We start from the raw sequence: 17,210 nt of genomic DNA, 5'->3' as shown, positions 1-17,210 counted from the left end.
TTTATGCCAGAGTGAAAAGACCCAGGAATCAAACAGGGTAGTGAGTATTAAAGAAGAAATTAATTAGTTTATGTTTATTTGGTTTTGTGACTTGTCCTGTGCATTACAGGGATAATCAAATTGGGTCTTTTTTGTAACTAAGGTTTTGCGCAGGGGAACATCCTCTGTGTTTTGAATCTGTTGCCTGTGGAGTAGCTTGGATGCTAATCTCACAGAGAGTATTTCTTGTACCCCTTTTCTTTAATTAAAAGCCTTCTTTCTAAGAACCTGATTCATTTTGCTTGTTTTAAGATCCAAGGGGTTTGGATTGTTGTTCACCAGGAAATTGGTGGAGATGTCTCTCAAGTTTACCGAGGGATCAGTTACAGTATTTGGGAGGGAGAGATTTTGTGGGGGAAGACAGTTTTCCAAATGTCTCATAAACAGCTGTTTTTGAATGATTTGGGTTGTTGCAGCATACTGATCTAAGATGGCAATTAATCTTAGGGGTCCTCATGCAGGTCCCCACCTCTCTACCCTGAAGTTCAGAGTGGGGTGAAACCTGTGATAGGCTGCCTCACTGTGTGTTTCTGGTTACAAGTGAGATGTCCAGGGGACAAAACTGGTCTCAGGGCCCAGCATCTTGGGGCACAGCTCCCTGCTCACAGTGAGATGCACTAGAATGGAAGCTGCACCCTGAGAATGGGCCTAGAAACCTAGAGCCAGAGGCAGGTCTCTAACCTCTAATTTTGTTTCATGAGTGGCTGGCGAAAGCTTTCCTGTAACTTCGCTAGGTGTGTCCCTGCCTGTGAATATCTGAGTGAGTGCAGGACCTGGAGGAGTTTGCAGCTTTTCACTTTATCACAGTCTGGGCGAGGTCCCAGACGGGTGTGTCAGAGGGCTCAGCTTACCCCAGGTCCAGGTTTCGCTCCCAGGGAAGTCGGTCATAGTGGCACAGTGATCAGCTGGAGATCAGTCAAAGAGGTTACCAGTTTATTTGCTTATTTCGGGAAAGGGAAATAGGGACAGAAAACATCAAAGTAAGCGAAAACAGCAAAACAATTGGAAGTAGCAGCTATTCAGATTGCAGGCAGCAGATAAAGAAGAACATAGGAGAATTTTAGAGCTAACACAGGGAAAGGCTGCCAGAAAGGAGGCTGACCACAGGAGGGCTATGAAGCTAAAACAACAAGAAACTGAGAAGAAAGAAGGAGAGCAGAAACACCAATTGGAAAAGCAGAAACCAGAACCTTCCCACTCAACTGATTCCCAACTCTTCAAAAATCCAAAACTGGGAACAATTGTATCCTGCATACAATGCGCTGTCCCATAGCTATCCCATAGTTTCTGCTGTCTCGCCCGCTCATTGGAATTCTGGGTTGAGATTCCAGTACCTGATGAGGCCAAAATTTGTTGAGGGTGGTTATGGGTAAATGTCATCAGTCAATCCTCCCTCCGTGAAAGCAACGGCAAACAATCATTTCGTGCCCTTTTCCCTGGATTGCCTGGGCAGATGCCATAGCACTGCAACCATGGAGCCCGTTCAGCCTTTTTTCACTGTCACCGTATGTCTACTGGATGTTGCTGACAGACGTGGTACTGCAGCTCTACACAGCAGTATCCCCTTGCCTTTGCAAGTTGACAAAGATGGTTACCAGTCTTGCTGTACCATCATCTGCTCTTGTGGGTGCTCCTGGCTGGCATCGGTGAGGTCAGTCAGGTGGCTCCTGGACAAAATGGGAATGACTCCCCAGGTCATTCTCTTCTTTAAGTTTCGTCTAATAGAGAGTCAGTTCTGCCTAGAATATCAGGCAAGTCTACTAAAGAACCAGAGAGGCAAACGGCCGGCTCCGGGTCAGAGCCCCAGATGTCCTGCGAAATGATGAGCTGCATGCCATTCTAGGGGGTGCCCTTGCAACAACCCCACCTGTTGCTTCCTTCCTCCCCCACCCGCACCCCTCCTGGGCTACCATGGCAGTTATCCCCCCGTTTGTGTGATGAAGTAATAAATAATGCAGGAATAAGAAACAACACTGACTTTATTGCCTCTGCAAGCAGAGATCAAAGCGGGGAGAGGAGGGCAGCCTCCAGCTGATATGATATTCCAGGCAGGACTGAATCTCCATTAGACAAAGCTTAAAGAAGAGAATGACCAGGAGTCATTCCCATTTTTGCCCAGACACCCCCTGACTGACCTTACCGAGGCCAGCCAGGAGCACTCACGAGACAACGATGACAGCTATCAGTCATACTGTACCATCTGGAAAGGAAAAGAAAGCGATGCTGCTGTGCAGTGCCGCAGCAGCATGTCTGCCAGCAGCATCCAGTAGACATACGGTGACAGTGAAAAAAGGCCAGAAAGGATTTTTTTTCCCTTTGTTTTCACAGAAGGAGGGGGGGCGACGGTGATGACATATACCCTGAACCACCCGCAACAATGTTTTTGACTCTTCAGGCTTTGGAGCTCAGCCCAGAATTCAAATGCTAATGACCCAACAGAGAGAGGGGAGGAGGTAATTCCATGGAGTGGGAAGCCAGAGAAAGCAGGTTTGTAAGAGCTGCTGAGAAAATAAAAACCTCTTAGCCCAGAGAGCACAGATCACAACTCTCCAGCAAAGGAGGATGGGGAAGGTCCCAGTGCTTAGCGTAGGGATTGCCAGGGAAAGACCAGGAGTGAGTGTGTAAATGTTTTGCATGCGCATAACCCTGGGGTTGGGAAGCAGCTCCACAGAGAGCTAGCCAGCATGCAAAGTGCCCAGTAGTAGGGTGTTGAGGCAAAGGCACCTAATTAGCCTCTGCTCAGCCCTGCCCCCCAATCAGGGAAATAGATTGTGGCTGGGGAGAAGCCTGGTGCCTGGCCTTTAGAACTGCCTGCACCTGCGGGCCGGAGGGTTTAAGGGCTATGAAGGCTGGCTGGCAGCCAGAAGAAGGGGGGGAATGGTCAGGGGGAGGGTCAGTCTCCAGGCTGAGGGCAGACTCTGTTTAGGAGAGGAAATGGTCAGGCCTGCAAGCTGTACATAGTGTATCACTGGTGGTGGGAGAATGTTGTGTAAATAAAGCCACTAGTGCTGCATAACTAGAAGTCTCTCTGAGCTTTATTGGGGCAACCAGTGGGCCCCAGGAAGAGGGGCAGGCAGAGAACTTGTCACATCCCCCTATATCCTCACCTCACCAGACCCCTGGAATACCAAGAACACAAAGATGTCCTTAGACTGAGATCCCTACTGAACAGGACACTGAGGAGAAAGGAAACCCAGTAAATAAACTCAGGTTAAGGTTCAGGAAGGAGCTGAAAGACACAAAAGGTATTGAACAAACCAAACTGTCTTAGCAAAAGACACGGTAAAATAACAATACTTCAAAATGCAGACTTGTGATAAAAGTTTTAGTGTTTGTTGTGAAGCCTCATTATGCGAAGTTTGTGGCTAATGGTTATTCTTATAAAAAGAATTTGGTACTGATGCTGAATCCTATGAAAAGTGTAATGCACATGATTTTTGGGAAAGTTTTTGATATAATAGGAGTAGTAAACAAAAAACCTTACAGGAATACTGCTTCTCTGCTAACGCCTGTAAACAGGCTCAAAGCTTGTCAGAGCAGGGAAACCATAATAAACCTGGTCTGCTGTGTGGAAGGGGAAACTGAGGCACACCTCATGGCCTTGGTGGATCTCTCTATTGAGTTATCACCATTTGAAAAGACACAGTGGTTAACCATGCTGCACAGACACAAAGTCATGTTTTCTAGCCACACAGAGAGGGCACTCTTTTTCACTTTTGAGCTCACTAGGCTGATCCACAGTTGTTAAAAAGTACACAGAACTTTGGAACAACAACTTCGTAACACTACAATGCTTGCAACATTTGGGAATTGTATGGTCACAACTTAAAGAGAGCTTTGGCACACAACCTCCGCAGTAATTAGTGTCTAACACTCCTGCAGTAAACTAAGGGGGGGAGATGTGACATTTTGTGCCCCAAAGCAGCACTCTGGCACCCCCATATTTACCTTGGTGATATGATTATGATGTGTTTTTTATAAGGCATATCATATAAGATATCAATGGAAAAGTTATGATTTGCTGAATATGCTTACCCTATTTGTATGCATGCATCATTTTTGTAGCTAAAGTTACATACAGAGAGATTATGTACCAGTATTTGAAGTGTGTTTGCTCCTGGGTAACACCCACAATAGAGTTTACATCCAGTCTAGCCAGCACATTGTGGATGGACCATTCAGAGTAGTCACCCATTATGAAACACTATAGGCCTTAGAAGAAAGTTTATCTGCACCTGAATGACTTTCCTGTGAACGCTCTAGCCAGGATATGGGTAATGGCCCCTGCTGTGACTCATCGAAGCAGGCAAGGGCATGTGAGCAACTCATGTCACACTGGACTCCGTCTTATGCTGAACTTTCCCACTAATTGTGCTGGGACCTTTTGCTTTGAAAAATGAAGTTCCCTCCACATGGTAGATGCTATAACAGGGATAAGCCTAACCCTGAGCAACATCATCACCCAGTCTCACTCCCCCCACAACGCAACACCTAGAAACAGCTTAGGAACAAGGACTAAACTCTGGCTGTGGTCCCAGGCTGACGGGGTTTTCTAGCCTGTATATGGAAGACTGGTGGGTTGTTTGTACCATGAGGGTGAGACACTGCTTGATTCAAAACCTGTCTAATGTATAGAACTTGCGTTATGATTTTGTTTATTTCTGTGGTAAAGAGATTTGATCTCTTCGTTATTATTTACAGTCACTTAAAATGTATCTGTCTGTACTTAATACATCTGTTTTATATATTTTGCCTGAAACAGAGTGTTGTTTGAAATGCAAAAGGGAAATCTCCTCAGGAAATGGAGTTGGTGCATTGTCCTCTCCACATTGAGGAAAGAGCAGACTGGGTAATAAACTTCCACTGGACAGGCTCCTGACAAGGGGGAAATGGCACAGCTCTGGGGTCCTAGGCTGGGGACTTGGGGAGAACCGGCTGGAACCTCTCTATTGTTGGTTCATGAGTGGCTACTGAAAGCATTCATGTAACTGCAGCTAGGTGTGTCCCTACCTGTGTATGGCTGTGTAAATACAAGACCTGGACAGGATAGCAGCTGCCCATAGCCTTACAATGTGAGAAGGAGCCCAGACTGGTTAGCCAGAGGGCTCTGCGGTATTCCAGTTCCATATCACACACCACAGAAATCCATCACCCCCACCCAACAAACAGACTCTCCTAGACCGTGAGTCCGTTTCTCTCTTGTCATGGACTCAGTTACTGATGGAGAGATGCTGGTTACAGTAGGTAAGTCAGGACTCATGAGTTCTGTCTGTCATTCTCTGCGGGACCTTCGCCAAGTCCCTTTGCCTGAGTTGACTCTCTGTACAATGGGGATATGTTTATAGGGACTTTACCTAGCTAGGTGTTTTCAAGATCTGTCAATGAATGGTGCTGCACACATGATGATAATTCTTGATGAGAATTACTGATTTCTGGTCCTTTAGAAACAGCCCTGTGCGTCAGCAGAAAGTGCTTGTGTCTCCCTTCAGTCATCTGTCTCCAGATCTGTTTGTCTCCTATCTACCAAGCCATCCTGGGCATTTACAGGATATCAGACCCTATGGAGCACAAGTTATTATCCCCAATTTTCTTCCTAATCTACTATAATTTTTAAAATATATACAAATACACAAAGCAGCCAATTCCTCTCTGACTCAGCACAGAGCCCCAGAGTTCTCATCTCCCTTTGGGAAGGTCCCTTAATTACTGTTTACTCCTAAGGCCGTATAAATAGCATAGAAATGCAGAAAGACTTGTCTCCAGCCTGTTTATATCCAGATGCCACTTCTCCCCGAGAGGCTGAACGAACCCCCCTGGGATTGCACAGAGCTATATTATAAATGGTGTAAAACCCTGTGTTTGCTCTCGACGTGGGATGTTGCTGCAGATGCTGGGGTGAGAGAAGTGTGGGACACGGCTACCTGACGGGGATTCCTAGGAAAGACACTTCTGTCTCACAGTTCACAGGTACACATCTCTTGCTGAGGAGCTCACCTGCTCGACAAACCCACTGTGATGTGGGTGTAATGGGATAGAGAATAGATCTGTGGTCCTTTCTGCTCTGCACAGCCATTAAATATCTGCTCGCCACAGGGGTGAGTTTGCTCCTGTATCACTGTCCAAAATGCCATTCCTTTTTGTGGACACCCAGCTGCCCCTGCCGCTGGCCTCATGACCTGAGGAGAATGTATTTTAGTGGCACAGTGGATCCTTCACAATGAGAGGTGTTAGTAGATGTACAATATAAGGCCAAAATAGGAGGCTATGCCCTATATTTTGCTCAGGCCCCACTGAGGCAAAATTCCCCGTGGAATAAGAACTGAGTAAAGACCTCAGGAGCCAGATATGTCTTAATGCACAGACACTATCACCTCTTTCTCTTACATTTCAGGGCTCTGGCTGTTAATGGGGGGAAGGGAGGAGTTACCTTAATTTTATCTGCTGGAAAGCATGGAGGTGCTAGGGCTCCTCACTGGAATAACTATAAGAATTTTTCAACATGGGCAAGACATCTTCCCGCCTAGTTTCACTCGAGATGTTGGCTGAACTGTTATTCCTGAAATTTTCAAAACACAATTCATCCAGAAGCAGGCACCCAGCATTGCAAATATGTGTCCAAATGGTTAGAGTTTGGCAAACGTATAAACCACTGAAAATGAGGTCTCCTAATGGAAGGTGTCAGACAGCCTTAACTAAGGAGGCCCCCAGAATCACCCACAATGGCCAATCAGTTGGTGAATCCAATTCAGCTAAGCTGTTTGCTACAATCATGTTGGTGGCAAGGAGTCCCACAGGCCAAATATGAAGTATTTTGACAACTTTATTTTCTCAATTTTATATGTTCAGATTTTCAATGTAATTGGATGTTCCCTTCTTTGTGTGCTGTGAAACAGAGTAAATAAAAATACCTGATCTACTTTGTTGATAGATTCATATGATTTAAGGTCAGAAGGGACCATCTGATCATCCAGCCTGACTTCCTGTGTAACACCAGTCATTAATTTTTGCACAGTTACCCCTGATTCAGGCTTCATAACGTGTGTGACTAAGGCCTGTTCCACTCTAGGATTTTACATTATAGAATTATAGAGCCATGAGGATAGAAACATGCAAGCATCAGCCAATCTGACCCCCTGCCAAGATACAGGATGTGTTTTGTATTTAAACCATCCCAGAGATTTGGATGTCCCGCCACCTTTGGCTTCCACAACCTCCCAAGGCATCTCTTTCATTGTCCTCCTGGTCTTACAGTTAGGAAGTTTTTTCTCAGATATAATCAAAATCTGCTATGCTGGAGTTTGAACCCACTGCCTGTTGTCCTGTGCTCTGCAGCAAGAGATAATAACATTCCTCCATCTTTCTTATCACAGGCTTTCAAGTATCTGAAGATGGCTCCCTTGTTCCACTCACTCTTCTCTTTTCCAAATCAAACACAAATGGTTGCTTCGGCCCTTGCTTTCATGGCTTGTCTTCTATCCCTTTGATCATCATTGTCGCTTGCCTCTGGATCCTTTCCAGTTTCTCTACGTTCTTCCTATACATCAGTGACCCAAACTAGACTTAATACTCCAGCTAAGGCCTAATCAGTGCCAAGTAGATGAGTACTATCACCTGCCATGATTTGCATGTTATGCATTCATTCATACAACCTAACATTGCATTTTCCTTTTTTGAAAATATCCACACTCCGAAGAGATGTAGCTGTGTCAACCTAACCCTGGTGTAGCCGGCATTAGGTCAATGGAAGAATTCTTCTATCGACCTATCTACCACGTCTTGGGGAGGTGGATTAACTGCGCTGATGGGAGAACCCCTGCTGTCGGTGTAAATAGTGTCTACCTTGAAGCTCCATGGCAGCACTATCGTAACATTTTAAGTGTAGACAAGCCCTCAAGCAGATCTTCCAGAAAAGCATCCAGTCTGGATCTGTAGCCATGTGGAGTTAGAGAATCCACCACTTCCCTTCTCAGTGTGTTGCAAACTTTAATCGCCCTGAGTGTTAAAAACTTGGCCCTTATTTCCAACTGGAATTTGTCTGGCTTCAGATTCCAGTGATTGGGTGCTGCTTTGCCTTTCTTCACTAGGTTAAAGAGCACGTCATTGGTATTTAAGATGAACAAATGAAGATCTAATCATTTTTGTGGCTGTTTTCTGTGCCTTCTCCAGTTTTTCAACATTATTTCTGAAATGTGGATCCCGGGACTGGATGCAGTCAGTTTCACCAATACCATGTGCAGATGTAAAATCCTCCACCTGCTCCAACGTATTGCTCCCCTGTTTATGCATCCAAGGATCACCTCTGTGCTTTTGGCCAGAGCATCACACTGGGAGCTCATGATGAGTTGGGTGTCTACGGTGACCTGAAATTCTTTTCAGTGCCCTGCATCCCATGTCTGTGGGTCGAGCCTGCTTTCCCTGTTCCAAGAGTATCCCTTTGTATTTGTCTGTATTAAAACATTTTGTTTGCATGGGCCCAGCTCAGCAAATATTCCGGATCAATCAGAGTGCCTACCCTCGCCTCCTCTTTGTAACCAATCTGCCAATCTTTGGGTTGTCCACAAATTTTATCTGAGGTGATATTCTATTTGCTTCCAGATCATTGATGAACATACTGAATAGTATTGGGCCAAAAACGGAACCCTGAAGAACCTCATAAAAACACCCCCATTCAGTGGCAATGGCCCATTGACAACTGCTTTCTGAGATCTCTCAGTTAGCCAGTTTTTAGTCCTCTTTACCTGTGCTCTACTGGTATTGTATACTGTGCATTTTTTTAATCTTATTTTTTTCCCTTACTGAAACAAATGCCTCAGAGAAATCAAGCGCTATTGCATCTGCTTGGTTCCCAGGATCAATCAAAAGTGCACTCTCATTTCAGGATGAAATTGGGTTTATTTGACAAGACATGTTTTCCATAAACCATGTTGTTGACAGGCATTAATTACACTCCTAAGATTTTTTTGTTTAACTAATCCCAGACCAGCTTTTCCATTCTTTCTTAATTTTGTAAAATCTTTTTTTTATACCTTCCCCTTTTTACTGAATACCTGACGTTTAACACAGAACTGTCCTGGGTTTGCCTCCCCCCACCCTGTCTTTTGGGATTTTTTGGCTCTCCAGCTGCCTCACCGTGTACGTCTGGTCCCGAGTGAGATGTGCTCTTGACCAGCCAGTCGTAACTCGGGTGTTTGGAACTCTACGATTCAGTTGTAGATGCTGTTTGTCACCATCCTTGTCTACTAATGGACTGGAAAGTATTTCATCACCTCATGTGATACGAGTATCTTATACTGCTTCTCTCCAAATGCAGAACACAACTGTCTCTTGACCACCTCTCCTTTGGGGAAATTAGCTCTTTTGAAACACTAAGTGTCTATAGATATTACTGGTTGGGAACTGTTCTGGTTTTGTCCATTTAAATTTCATCAGTTCTTTCTCCATTTTGCTCTCCTCTATCATATGCCCCTTTCTTTGTCTCTTCTCTAAACTAAACAGTCCCAGACTTTTCAGTCTGTCAGCGTATGGCAGCCACTCCCCATTCTCACAGCCTGTCTCAGAAATCCCCTTTCTATCTGCTATATCCTTTACAGAGACTGAGTGTCCACAGCTCAGTGCGTGTCCAGAGCAGGTTATTCTCCATCCCTTAGACATCCAGACATTATCTTTCTTTTGGCCATGGCTGTGAATGAGCAACTGTTTCCATGGAGCTCCTCTCAATGACGCGCAGGTCTTTTCCCTGAATTTGTTTCTAGTTGGATTTGATTCTAGTTTTTTTTCCCTCTGGTACATGTTTTGTCAAAGCTTTGTTTCTTTTCCACTCTTACATTTTGAGCAACTGGGGAACTCCCTGCAGCATGGACTCCTAGCCTGGCTTTTATTGCATTAAGGAACACTGATGAATAGCCAGTATCCACACTCATGTTTCCCACCGGTGCCTCTTAAGGTTTCCCATGCCAAGTTCTGTAGGAATTCCTGATGCACAGAACACCATAAAATATGGAATTGGCATTAGTATGGTCAGTTGTGCATGATTTATTTCTCTGAATAGTGAAAATGTCATTTTTTAATTTGTGGAGAGTGAAAAATCTGCCTCAGCCTTGAGAACAGCTTCCAGGAGTCCATGTAGTGTCTAATATTAACCTTGTCTCTCTATCTAGGCCTTTGTACTGTGACTATCACCCTAGAACCTTGGCACATACAGGAAGTCAGGGGAAAGTACGGTACATGCAAGAGACACCGTTCTGCCTCAGAGTTGGACACGTTCTCCCCTACTCCATGTCAGATTCCAACACAACTGACTTCACCAACTCCTCTAATTTCATCCTTCTGGGCATTCCTGGCCTGGAGACAGCCCATATCTGGATCTCCATCCCCTTCTGCACCATGTACGCCATAGCCATCTTGGGGAACTTCACCATCTTGTTCGTCGTGAAAATGGAGCAGAGCCTCCATGCCCCCATGTACTATTTCCTCTGCATGCTGGCCATCACCGACTTCGTCCTATCCACGTCCATCCTGCCCAAAATGCTGAGCATCTTCTGGTTCAATTCCAGGGAGATTGAGATCAGTGCCTGCCTCGCCCAGATGTACTTCATTCACTGCTTCTCGGTAATAGAGTCTGGGATCCTCATGGCTATGGCTTTTGATCGCTATGTGGCCATCTGTGATCCCCTCAGACATTCCACCACCCTGGCAAACCCCATGGTGGTGAAGATTGGACTGGCCGTGGCACTGCGTGGCAGCATGCTTATACTACCCTATCCCCTCCTGACAAAGCAATGGCCATATTGCAAAACCAACATCATCCCCAACACACACTGCATGCACATAGCCGTGGTGAAACTGGCTTGCGCCGATACCCACATCAGTAGTTACTACGGCCTCTTTGTGCTATTCTGCGTAAAGTGTCTGGATATGATTTGTATTGCCGTGTCCTATACCCAGATCCTCAGGGCCATCTTCAGCCTCCCCACACAGGACGCCCGGCTCAAGGCTTTTGGGACCTGCAGCTCCCACCTCTGTTCCATCTTAGCCTTTTTCATCCCAGCTCTCTTCTCCTCCCTTACGTACCGGTTTGGCAAGAAAGTGGCCCTGCATTTCCGTGTTCTCATTGGCAATGTGAACCTCCTGGTGCCCCCCACATTAAACCCCATCATCTACGGTGTGAGGACCAAACAGTTCCAGGACAGGCTGCTCCAGCTCTTTACTCATAAAAGGACCTAAAGTTTTCTCCTGGTGCTCTGGCTCTCAGATTGAGGTCTATGAAGAGCTGGCTGGAGACATGCTGTCATAAACAGATAAGAAAAGTTAATAGCACAGAAGTACTTTATATCTCTTTGACTATAAAGGATTAACAAGTCCAGTAAGCCTGGCTGCCACCTGACCAGAGGACCATTCAGGAGACAGGATACTTTCAAATCTTGAGGGAGGGAAGTTTCTGTGTGTGCTGTTAGAATTTGGTGGTTGTTCACTCTGGGGCCTCAGAGTGACCAGACATGCAACCAGGTTTCTCTCCAATCTCTCCAATACAGGCTCTTATAAGTTCAGAATAGTGAGTACTAGATAGATAAGGCGAGTTAGGCTTATGGTTGTTTTCTTTATTTGCAAATGTGTGTTTGGTTGGAAGGAGTTCAAATTGGTATTTTGCTGAAAAGATTTTAATTTGTACTTGTATACTTAGGCTGGGAGGTTATTCCCAGTGCCTATAGCTGAAAGACCCTGAACCTATTCCATCTTAAATTTACAAGATCATTTTTACTATTTTTCTCTCTTTAATTAAAAGTTTCTTGTTTAAGAACTTAATTGTTTTCTTTTATTCTGGTGAGACCCCAGGGGACTGGGTCTGGATTCACCAGGGAATTGGTGGGGAGAAAGGAGGGAAGGGAGAGAGAGTTTAATTTCTCTCTGTGTTAGGATTACTTTCTCTCTCAGGAAGAGTCTGGGAGGGGGAAAGAGAAGGAGGGGAGAAGGTGAATTTTCCTCTCTGTTTCAAGATTCAAGGAGTTTGAATCACAGTGATTTTCCAGGGTAACCCAGGGAGGGGAAGCCTGGGAGAGGCAACGGTGAGGGAAAGGGTTTACTTTCCTTGTGTTAAGATCCAGAGGGTCTGGGTCTTGGGGGTCCCCGGGCCAGGTTTTGGGGGGACCAGAGTGTACCAGGCACTGGAATTCCTGGTTGGTGGCAGCACTACAGGATCTAAGCTGGTGATTAAGCTTAGAGGAATTCATGCTGGTACCCCATCTTTTGGACGCTAAGGTTCAGAGTGGGGAATTGTACCATGACACATGCTGTTGGGCCCTCTTCCCTGAATCACTTGCTGGCCAGTCAAAGAGACATTAAAGACTTCCTTGACCTTAATGTGCTATGTCAACGTGACAGACTGGGGAATCGTTCTGTGTATAACACTTAACATAGGGTTCCCATCTTTCTAATTGCTTTTTACTGGACCCCTGAGGGCCCGTGCCCTGCCCTGCCTATTCCCCCAAGGCCCTGCCTCCTTTTCCACTTCTTCCAATAAGGCCCTGCCTCTGTTCTACCTTTCCTCCAAAGCCCACCCTTGTCGCTCACTGCTCTTCTCCCCATCTCCAGCCACTCACTGGATCATCTCCACCTCCCTGCCTCCAGCCCCCAGCTGGTCTCCCTTTGCAGCCTGACAAGTAGCCTGCCGTGGATGCAGCGCTGGGGCCTTCAGGGCAATCAAAAGTGGAGAGGGAAGCCGGGAAGCTGAGAGTTGAGAGCAGGGCAGGTAGGGTCCCTGCATTGAGTATGGGCTGGGAGCCCCTTGTCCTGAGCCAAGCCTGGGGGGAAGGACAAGGGATCAGCTTTGAAGCTAGGGGAATAACAGCTGAGAGAGGCTGAAGAATAAGCCCCTATGTTAGCTGAGAAAGCTGGACGCTGGGCAGAGGCCAGGGTGGCTTTGGTAGCTAATAGGGAGGGAGATCAATGGCACCGTATGAGCCAGGTCTCAGAGAGAAAAAGCAATGTATAGGCAGCTAGGGATGCATGAGATATGGTCCCAGCGCAAGATACATCCATTCCTGCTGCTTCAGTTTCCCCAGGTGTAAAAGAGGGATACCTCATAAGAACATAAAAATGTCTGGGGTCCTAGGTTGGAGAGCTGGGGGAAACTGGCTGGAGCCTCTCTATTGCTGGTTCATGGGTGGCTAGTGAAAACATTCATGTAACCGCAACTGGATGTGTTCCTGTCTGTGTATGGCTGTGTAAGTGCAAGACCTGGAGAAGATAGCGGCTTCCTATAGCCTCATAGTGTGAAAGGGAGCCCTGATTGGTATATCAGATGGCTCACTGGTATCCCAGTTCCAGGTTACACCCGGGGAAGTTCGTCACATCCACCCAGCAAATGGACCCTCCTAGACCATGTGTCCATTCCCCGCTTGTCATGAACTCAGTTACTGAAGGGGAGATGGTGGTTACAGTAGGTAAATCAGGACTCCTGAGTTCTGTCTGTCATTCTCTGTGGGACCTCCGCCAAGTCACGTCTCCTTTTGCCTGAGTTTACCTATCTGTATAATGGTGATATGTTCATAGGGACTTTACCTAGCTGGAAGTTTTCAGGATCCATCAATGAAAGGTGCGGCACAGTATGATGATAGTTCTTGATGAGAATTACTGATCTTTGATCCCTTAGTGACAACCCTGTGTGCCTGTAGAAAGTGCTCATGTCTCTCCTCAGTCATCTGTCTCCAGATCTGTCTGTCTGCTATCTACCCAGCCATCCTGGGCATTTACAGTGTATCAGACTCCATGGAGGCCTAGGCACTATCCCTGTAGTAAGTGAAGGCCCTGAGAAAGGCCCAGTATGAGGCCTGAGGCCTGAACTAAAGTAACGGTCAAGACTTTGCTAACGTAAAGCAAAGTGAAGCTGTGAGCCAGAGGCAGGCCCTGCTCACAGAAGCTGGCAAGGAAAGGGCTGATGCTGCAAGAAGATACGTACCTAAAAGGTACTGAACACTAGAGATCAAAACATTCACATACTTGCACATTCCACACAGATAACAAGGAACAGACTGACCCATCCCAATGACAGGGGCAAAAGGGTAATATGATGGATAGAGTTGTTTTGATCGAACCAACATGTACAAGGTGTGAGGCGGCACCTTACTACCTAGAGGGGTTGTACCTTGCTGCGTAGAGGGGCTGTCTCTCACCTGTATTCTTGCTGTACTACGGTATTATCATTGTACTGCTGTATTATTGCTGTATTGTATTATTGCTGTACAATATGTACAATGTGTATAACCTTGCTAAACTGTTTAACCCACCCACAGGTAAAAATCAACAAACGAATGGCAGCAAACACCATGAAGGCAAGGAAAAAACAAATTGGTAAAGAAATTAAGCTACATAGTAACTACAAATTGGGTAAACAAATTGCCTGTTAGTACCAGTCATAATTTGGGTCAGTGACACTGCATCCTAACTGAGGCACATGTTAGTCAAAACAATCTTGTTCAGTGTCTGGGTACCAATATTAAATCCTAACACAGCAATATTTGATAAATTGGTTAGTGTCCATTCAGTAGGTTATCTGGAAGACAGCATCCATAAGAAACAACTGGAGCTACATCAACTACTGGTGTATCACAGAGCAGTTCAACCAATGGAACAGAGAAGCTACCCACTTCTGTTTCCTGCCCAGTAAAGCTGACCAGATGGTGACAACCAGCCTTAAGGATAACCTATAATATGAATGGACAGTACTGTGTAGTAACTAATTACAATATATTTACATATAAAGGCCTTAGTGGTAGTGTCACTACTCCAAATTTCTGTTTTACTTCTCATATACATAGCACTGTGGTACACACTATCACAACCCCTATCTCAGTATTTCAAAATACTCAGCCTACTACTAATAATGAGAGAGGTGGTCACTGGAATTGCCCTAATGGAAGCGTGTTTCTATCTGTGTCATCAAAGTAAAAGGGCCAGAGTACACCAGCAGCCTGTAAAAACATGGTTACACTTGGATATAAGTTGGTGCCATATGTACACATACATACTATACATATAGGCCCATACACACTACAAATATATGCCATATCCATATAATTCATATATATTAATTATTCTGAAGTGCCTCTAAGGATCAATCATAATATTACTTTCCTCAGTCATGGTACTGGGCCTCACATTCCCAGGCCCACCATAAGGGACTAAAAAATAATTGGATAATAAAATCTGTCTCTCAGTCGTACAAGGGAATGTGCAGACTAAACAGACAGATGGGGCATGAGTGTATGGATGGTAAAATAAGGTAACCACATAACAGTGTTTAGCCCACTGGGTTATCTTTAGTCCATGCATTATGCTTTTCCGGGACGATGGGTAAACATCCTCCCCATAAAAAGACAAAAAGTGGGGGAATGTAGTAAGTGAAGGCCCTGATAAAGGCCCAGTATGAGGTTTGAGGCCTGAACTAAAGTAATGGTCAAGACTTTGCTAACATAAAGCAAAGTGAAGCTGTGAGCCAGAGGCAGGCCCTGCTCACAGAAGCTGGCAAGGAAAGGGCTGATTCTGCAAGAAGATACGTACCTAAAAGGTCCTGAACACTAGAGATCAAAACATTCACATACTTTCACATTCCACACAGATAACAAGGAACAGACTGACCCATCCCAATGACAGGGGCAAAAGGGTAATATGATGGATAGAGTTGTTTTGATCGAACGAATATGTACAAGGTGAGAGGCGGCACCTTATTACCTAGAGGGGTTGTACCTTGCTGCGTAGAGGGGCTGCACCTCAATACGTCAGGAGTGATGTGTAACTTGTTTGTATCTGTGTATAAAAATGTATCCCTGGGGCGATGTCTTTGTCCGGCCTAGGGGGCAGTGGAAAGTCCCGCCACTAACTGAGCCGAGTCCATTGCCAAGAGGCACTCTCTCGTAGGATGCCCTGTAGAGTAACAATCTCAGAGGAACTGCAATTGTGTCCGAGTGCAATAAACCTGGCCGACGTGCCTTCGTATCTTACAAGACTCCGTGGTCATTGGGGGTTCTCTTCGGGTCTGCTGTGTCAGCTATCTGCGCAGAGCTGGGGCAGCACACAGAGGGAACACACGCACGCAGCCGAGTGATACCAACAGAGAGAGAGCAGAGCACCACACCGGTAGCATCTGACAACAATCCCTAGTTTTCTTCGTAATCAACTATAATTTTTAAATATACACAAATACACAGAGCAGTCAATTCCTCTCTGACTCAGCACAGAGCCCCAGAGTTCTCATCTCCCTTTGGGAAGGTCCCTTAATTACTGTTTACTCCTAAAGCTGGATAAAAAACACAGAAGCGCAGACATGGAAAGAAAGACATTGGCTAGAGTGTCTCTGGTATCCGGCCTGTTTGCATCCAGATGCCGCTTCTCCTCTAGAGGCTGAGCGAACCCCACTGGGATTGCACAGAGTTATATAATAAACGGTGCACACCCCTGTTTTTATTTTTGTTGACGCAGCTGCTGGGGTGAGAGAGGTGTGGGACATGACTACCAGACTGGGATTCCCAGGGAAGACACTTCCACTTCAAAATTCACAGGTACCCTTCTCTAGCTGAGGAGCTCACCTGCTGGACAAACCAAGAGCACCATGGGTATGATGGGATAGAGAATAGGTCTATTGTCCTTTATGCTCTGCACAGCCACTAAACATCTGCTCGCCACAGGGGTGAGTTTGCTCCAGTATCACTGTCCAAATGACATTCCTTTCTGTGGATACCTACCCGCCCCTGCCAATGGCCTCATGCCCTGAGGTGGCTGTATTTGACTGGCACAGTGGATGCTTCACGATGAAAGGTATTAGTAGATGTACAATACAAGGCCAAATTTGGAGGCCACACCCTGTATTTTGCTCAGGCCCCACTGAAACAAAATTTCCCTTGGAGTAAGAACTGAGTAAAGACCTCAGGAGCCAGCTGTGTGTTAATGCACAGACACTGCCAATTCCTCTCCCCTTGCATCTCGGGGCTCTGGCTGTTAACTGGGTTGAGGGTGGGGGGAGGGAGTCGTTACCTGACTTTTATATGCTGCAAATCATTTAGGTGGAAGGGCACTTCACTGGAATAATTATAGGAATTTTTCAACATGGACAAGACATATTCTCTCCTAGCTTCATTGGAGAAGTCAGCTGAACTGTTATGTCTTGTGTTCTGCTTTGT

At 45.7% G+C, this 17,210-nt stretch overlaps 1 protein-coding gene across 1 annotated transcript; it reads left to right on the top strand.

Annotated features, from left to right (window-relative positions):
• Positions 1 to 10,314: 10,314 nt before the first annotated feature.
• Positions 10,315 to 11,262, top strand: LOC127040833 (olfactory receptor 52R1-like). The gene has a single exon (XM_050935400.1). It carries the CDS (start codon positions 10,315 to 10,317, stop codon positions 11,260 to 11,262), a length of 948 nt encoding a protein of 315 aa, XP_050791357.1.
• The last annotated feature ends 5,948 nt before the right edge of the window (positions 11,263 to 17,210 follow it).

This window comes from Gopherus flavomarginatus (assembly GCF_025201925.1).
Source record: "Gopherus flavomarginatus isolate rGopFla2 chromosome 1 unlocalized genomic scaffold, rGopFla2.mat.asm SUPER_1_unloc_1, whole genome shotgun sequence".
NCBI classification, from domain to species: Eukaryota; Metazoa; Chordata; order Testudines; family Testudinidae; genus Gopherus; species Gopherus flavomarginatus.
The sequence above is the reverse complement of the archived record's forward strand: the minus strand, read 5'-3'. Positions and strand labels throughout refer to the sequence as shown.